Below are 7,022 nucleotides of genomic sequence, written 5' to 3'. Positions count from 1 at the left end.
AGAACTCCATCACATCCATCCATCCATCTATTTTGCTAGCTCCTGCTAGGATATCAGCCCAAAAATGTCATAGATCTAAAACTCAATTGGGCCACGTTATTGAGACTTTTCTGCCATGATGTTTATATGCCATCCAAACTCTTCATAAATTCATTTTGAACTTTATCCTATTCATCGGTTTTGTCAATCTCATGTAATGACATGAGCTAATAAAATGAGATCCAAAACTTAAGTGGGCCATGCTGTTGAAACTTTTCAGGAGTCCACCATGATATTTATATGCCATCCAAATTGTTTATGAGATAATTTTAATTAGATAAAGTCTAATATAAAACCTTTTTAGTCCCATGGAGCCATTTCCCTCCTATTTTCCTGTCATGTGGCTTGCTTGAGTTTTAGTTTTACCTCATATTTGGACTTAGGGGTGTCAATGAGCATGCAAGGCCCCGGGCCTGAAAATTCTGAATTTTAAATAGGGTCAGTCAAATAGCCTGGACCGAAGCAGTTCAAAATCAGGGCCGACAGCTGCCCCAGGCCTAGCCCATTGACAACCCTATTTGGATTCATGTTAAAGCGAGGTGGATTTCTCACAAACATAATGGGGAACCCAACCTAGCTTCTAGCCGCGTGAGCTTGTGTGAGGAAAGATCATGGGCAATCCAGGTGGATCATTTAGGGATCGTCTTTTGGCCGAAATTATACATACTTTGGACACGTGGTGTGATCAAATCATCGTGCATAAAGAATTATCTAGATGATTCTTTTAGTTTATTTTTATGAGATTAAATGTTGTCGGTGCTTTCCAACTGTCTATATTTTTATCAGTCGAATATATAAAACGTGAGCCCAATGTTGCCACCCATGCAGTAGATCATGACATGCAAAACAAATTTCTGGATGATAAGGACCTCCTTTGTTCGCATACCATACCAGTATGCCCACCACACCACATGATGGAAGATGCATATTTGCCTCTGTGCGCATATACACGCATATACGTGCCTTCAGTCATATATGCCAATTTTATAAATAAAAATTCTAAATTCATGTGGCTTTGCCTATCTAAGTTTTGAAATATTGTAATTTTTGGGTATTCTTTCTTCTTGAGGTACATCAGATGAATGGATTGGATGAGCCCTACACAAAAGTAATGGTCAGCATTTCATCCCATCTGTTTCCTATATTGTAGCCTACTTGAGTTTCTAATAATAATGATTTTTGGGTTTAATGGTTAATATAAGGCAGCATACCAAAATGGACGGGTGGGATTGCATGAGAGTTCGACGCACGTGGCTCTCAGGTCTGCATAAGCAAACCCGGGTAAGTACCCATCCGGGGTATGCTAGTTAGCCGGGTTCTTTACAAAAGCTCTTGGGCTGTACCAGACGTGTAATTCTTATCTTGGACAGATTCTTTTACTTTTTTACTTTCTTTCTTTTTCCTTCTTTTTCTTTCTTTTATTTTACGTGTCATGTCACGATCAATAGCAAGAGGCGAATGTACCTTGCGTGAGGTGCATGTGGTGCCCCCATAACCATATATAGTCTCACCAGCTCATGTGAAGTTCATTCTCCATTCTCATAGAGTATACAAGCAAGCCAACCTGAGCATCATGAGCCAACTACAAAATTCTGGCCCACATTGGATAGCACAACCCACTGTAAGTTAAACATTTGCAATCATCATCATTGCCATTGCTATAATCCTCATCATCCTCATCATCATCTTCTTCTTTTTCCATGGAGAAATATTCTAAACATGCAAGCTACACCTCATTAGTTGTACATATGCAGGCATCCTTTTTTAAAAGATAGCTTAAAGGCGTGTTTGGTTGCACCAAATCTCATTAACTATCATAAAATTGCAATTTCATGATATTTGGTGCCACTAAATGTACTATAAATGAAATATCTAATCACACTTATTTGGTGTATTCTCATTGCCTACTACCCAATCATTGCCTAAAGGATCTTCTCTCCATCTCGGGATTCTTTCTGGCTTGAAGTTGGATAGCATCATACACAAAATAATGTTGTAATTCCATTACAAGTCAGGGTTCCACTTCCTAAAATATTCACATTCAAGCTACGTGAGAGAGTACATTTTGGGACCATGATTTGGAGCTAATGATAATAAAATCCAGACCTTACAGGTGGCCTAAAAATTGATGGTCAAGGGAAAAAAAATATAGAACAATAGTCCATACGAAATGAAACACGTGATGGTTAGGATTTGTTTGAGGGTGTTTCCATGTTTATCATAGACCGTCCATAAACGGCATATGTCACCAAATTGGGACATACATGTACAGAAGTTTTGAGCCACTGCAAGTAGTTTAGGAACTTATGCATCTCTTTCTTTTAGTTAAGGAAATTTTACCGAAAAAAACAAACCTAATTAATATTGAATAAACACTCGGATACCTTTTTCAAAACAAGTAATTATTAATAGGAGTACCTCCCAATTAGATTTCTCAAGGGCTGCTTAGGTAGGCTATGCAAGCAAAGGGTCCACGACTCAGGTGGGCCTCACCCTGATGCTTATGTGAAATCTACCCCAACCAACAGGTGCATTGCCCCTTGTTAGGCCAGGGCCCAACACAATGCTCCATTTGTTGTGATTTAGGTGGACGACACGGGAATAGGGGACAGGGAAATGCTCACCCTTCCTTCAAGATGCTTCCTTGGTGACATCCACTTGAATCATGCATTGGGCTAATTTTTGGGCCCCCAGCCTAAATTTTGGTGTGGCATCTAATAGCTGAGGTGAATTTCATATAATCATTATGATGAGCCCTGTAAAATTCAAGTGTGGACATCTCTCTTCTGACCGTTTCCTTTCATGTGGCCCACCTCAATTACTCATCTCTCTTTCGATTGTCTACCTTCCAATTGTTTCCTTTCATGTGGCACACCTCAATTACTCATCTCAATTTCCATTGTCTACCTTCCAATTGTTTCCTTTCATGTGGCACACCTAAATCATGAGTCTCCATGATTTTTTAGACTTGGACCTAACATGGGATTACATATCTAATGGTCGGATTGGATCTTGCATAAACATCATAGTGGGCCCTGTCAAAAAATCCAGGGCAATTGAAATTCCGTTTGTTTTAACCAATCGGCTGAAATATCTGTTTATTTGGGCATAGTTGGAAAAGCGGGACAGCCCTTGATTTTTAATGGGACCACCATGATGTGTACATGAAATTCACTCCAACCATTAGATTTATAATCCCATATGAGGTCATTAGCAAAAAAATCAGGCTGACATGTGATTTAGTTTGACCACACCAAAGGAAGCTATTGGGAGAGAGACGTCTAACCTTGATTTTAGGTCGGATTCAGGTGGGCCACACCAAGGGAAATAATTTGTAAGGCAGGCCTTTCCCTGTACACTTGTACAATGTTTCAAATAATGTGGTTTATCTTAAAAATGGATGGAGCTGACAAGGGGTGACACATCTAGTGGCCAAGGTCAATTTCATGCAAACATCATGGTGGGGCCCAACTGGGTCACCGACCTTTGACCCAAACCGTTATTAAGAAACATAACCGAAGATACTCTAATGATAATTACTTAGATTAATGGGACAACTATTTGAAAAACACTTTGAAAAAATTACCGGAATGTAAATTCCAAATTAATTAGTTTTTTTTTTTTTTTTAAATGTAAAATTCCCTTTAGTTAATGGTAATTATGTATTAGAGACGTGCATGATTGTTGGGTACCAAGAATATTTTTAAACCCCACCAACAAGAAATAGGATCTCTAGTACATATTTGTGATCAACTAATATGAGAATAACTCATCTTTAGGTGTCTACCAAACAAGACCTTTGATTCCTTTATTATTATTATTATTATTATTATTATTATTATTTTCATTTAGAAATCTTGTGTCTGATAGTTTTGAAGTATAGCATATTATATAAGCTCGTTATTTGATTTGTAGAGACCCTCTCTCTAATTTATTGGAAGGGTGACATTGACATACATCTATATTGTCTACATGCATGCATATATTCTTTTGTTTAGCATTAATTGCACACAATGCACATATTTATGCTATTTTAGAGTAGCTTAGTGTTGGTCCATCTAATAATATACTTACTTTTATTAATAGGATCAATTGATAAGAAAAACTCAAAGTGAAATTCACCTATCTTCCAAGGCTCTAGACATCATATGGGGCAATGATCAACGTTTTTGGCAATGGACAAAGCTTACCAAGCAAGACTCTGAGTAAGTCGTGTTTTTCTCGCATTACATTTGTTGACTTCACTGAGGGTTTCATGATTTCTTTAAGGCCTGTTTGCTTGACAACAGAATTCATTTCAATATAGAGTTCAACATAGTCTCTACTGTCCCTCACCTGAACATCCAATGGGCATGATTTTTCAGTGAATGATTGGGCATGTAATGAAGCGTCAACTGGACAGTTTGGATCTTACACATTCTTGATGTGTTAGCATGTGTGTGGTCCAGTGGCAAATCACCGCAGCCTGAACTCGCTCTTGTGGAGAAATTGCTCTGAGATGCTTTCTAAAGGTTGTCAGCTGATTGGCCAAAATTGATATAAAGCGTTAACGGGCGCCACCAAACAAACCCTAAGTTTCTAGACTATATTCCGATGCTCCATGGAATTGAACTGAAATAATTGGTTTGAGTTAATGAAATAACCAAATGCTGTGTTTTCTTTTCTTTTTTTCCACACGCACTCACACTCCCCACACATGCCCGCATGGGTGCTCAAATCCATGACCTCATGTTGAAACTCTTGTGAGTTTACCACTGAGCCATAGGGTCACAGGCATAACCAAAACCAAATACCATTACTGTTTACCTTAGGATTAAAAAATGAATTGTATTGTGAAAATTAACGTTGTGTTTGGGTTTGCAAGCAAGTTAAATTGCGGATATTCATATTATTCAAGAGGAAGTGAAGAATATTGATGATGTTTCCTTTATTCACAAGAACTGAGGAGGAATTGCAGTTGTCTTTTAACGTCCACCTTCAAAGAAACTTATTGCAATTTGGAGCATAACTCCTCAATGGAAATGCACGCTGCAAAGGAAATTACAATTTAGATATTGCAACTTCTGTTTTTGATAGTGTAATTAAATGCAATGAGCAAGAAATTATTACACACACACGCGCACGCGCGCGCACGCACACTTTGTTTTTCGCAAGAGATGAGCATTACTGTATCTATATTCAAACATACAGTCCACATCGGTACTCTAATGCATTTTACCCTCTATGTTAGAATAAATAGGTTTCCGAACCATCTCTTTAAAATTGAAAGTGGATGTTCTAGCATGAATCTCAACAATCATTTATTTTGATTCTACATATTGATCGTTTTGAACTAAAATAAAACCTTTTGATAGAATATTCACATTATGTATTAAATCTTGACTCTCAATAGTTATATACAGGTCTATATAACATTTAAAAAATGGTCCCTATAAGTGTTTTGGACTGCACCTAGATTGTAGGTATGGTTCCTCTTTCTCAAGTCCAGCTGTGCAAAAGCAACCTCATTATGATTTAAATGCTGAGATGGCTTTTAACTTATTATGTTAGTAATTGCAATTCAATTCAAAAGAATATCCAAACACACCCATAGTAGAGCAATTAGTCTTAGAAGTTCCATTTATATCCCCTTTTGGCTCCTTCGCTTTTTATGTTTCCTGGAGAATGTTAGAATCAACTTAGCATTTCTTGGGTATTGTTAACGTTTATTTGACTGATATCAGCTGAAAAATGTCTACAATTCTATTCTAATTCTTCAAGTTTTTCATTTGCCAATAAAAAAACTAGGGCCAAGTCTCTTTTTTTTCTACTTTAGGTAAAGCTAGGGAATGGAAATCACAAGGAATGTAAAAATTAATTAAAAGATGTAAACCATGTTTATATATATATATATATATATATATATATATATATATATATATATATATATATATATATAAAAATCGGGTGTAATCTAAAAAATATAAAAACCAGCAACCAAACACTCTTAAAGAAAAACAATTACAATTGGGTCATTTCCAGTACATTTAGTTATATAGGAATTTGGATTGATAGAGCATCCAAACATAGCCTTATATATTGACAACAAACATAGGAAAATTAACTCATCTTAAGTTGGTGGCTTGTTGATAGGTTCGAGATTGGTGCGGAGCTCCTTCAAGTGAACTGGATCGAAGTTGTCGGCAAGTTGGACTTGTCTTATTTCCCGACGACTGGAACCTGGGAAATCTTCTACGTGGTCAAGTTCAAGGTGGATGCATTTGGCTGGCACTCTTCTCCAGTAAAATTCAAGGTGATCTCTACAGATGGGCAGAAGGACGAGGTAAGCCACAAGCTAGAGAGTTATAGGGATGTGACCGATAGGTGGCACGAGATCAATGGCGGCGAATTCAGGGTAGGGTCCTGTGGCCAGAAGGGAACAGTTCAGTTTGGCATGTATGAAGTTGAAAGTGATTGGTGGAAGGGCAGCATGATTCTTGAAGGAGTTAAGATCAAGCTCAAGCAATGAAGGGCGTAATGCTACGTCATGCTCGACTGAGGAGAGTAAATGAGGAGGAGATTTGCGGCACATGTATCAAGTAGTACACATGCGTGAGATCCGTATCATTCATCAGCTGGACCCACATTAAGAATTGGGCTGATCTGCTGATCATGTGGTCTGCCCGTTTATGTTTCATGTAGACAGCTAGCTAGCTGATCATTTTCCTTGTGACCATCCGTCATTCTCACAGGTGTGTGGACTTCCTAATAAGTGGAATGAGAGGGCATGCTCAAGGTGGATCAGACCTGATGAACGGCTCAGATCTCACCTATAAGTGCCATATTGGAGCAAGTGCCACAAGCCTCTTCTTCTGTTTGCATTCGAGAGGGAGAGTTTAGTAGCGACATGGACCTTGTGTTTACTCTAAATTGTTGTAACAATGGACAGTTTGGTTTGATAGTTTCTTACTCTATTTAACTATTTATGAGATGATTACATGCAA

At 37.9% G+C, this 7,022-nt stretch overlaps 1 protein-coding gene across 1 annotated transcript; it reads left to right on the top strand.

The window, feature by feature from the left end:
• The first annotated feature begins 1,477 nt into the window (after positions 1-1,477).
• LOC131248847 (uncharacterized protein PHLOEM PROTEIN 2-LIKE A4-like) lies at positions 1,478-7,022 on the top strand. Its single transcript, XM_058249322.1, has 3 exons — positions 1,478-1,660; positions 4,126-4,244; positions 6,172-7,022. The coding sequence occupies exons 1-3, from the start codon at positions 1,613-1,615 to the stop codon at positions 6,545-6,547; spliced, it is 543 nt and encodes a 180-aa protein (XP_058105305.1). The 5' UTR covers positions 1,478-1,612; the 3' UTR covers positions 6,548-7,022.

The sequence above is a fragment of the Magnolia sinica genome, chromosome 6, assembly GCF_029962835.1.
Source record: "Magnolia sinica isolate HGM2019 chromosome 6, MsV1, whole genome shotgun sequence".
NCBI classification, from domain to species: domain Eukaryota; kingdom Viridiplantae; phylum Streptophyta; class Magnoliopsida; order Magnoliales; family Magnoliaceae; genus Magnolia; species Magnolia sinica.
Note: the sequence above shows the minus strand (reverse complement) of the source record. Positions and strands in the feature narration are given on the sequence as shown.

Excerpts from the sequence above, each read along its gene's own strand:
- LOC131248847 (XM_058249322.1), top strand. The coding sequence starts at position 1,613 with ATGAGCCAACTACAAAATTCTGGCCCACATTGGATAGCACAACCCACT. Across the intron at positions 1,661-4,125 it reads ATTGGATAGCACAACCCACT|GATCAATTGATAAGAAAAAC; the intron begins GTAAGTTAAACA and ends TTTTATTAATAG. Across the intron at positions 4,245-6,171 it reads CTTACCAAGCAAGACTCTGA|GTTCGAGATTGGTGCGGAGC; the intron begins GTAAGTCGTGTT and ends GCTTGTTGATAG.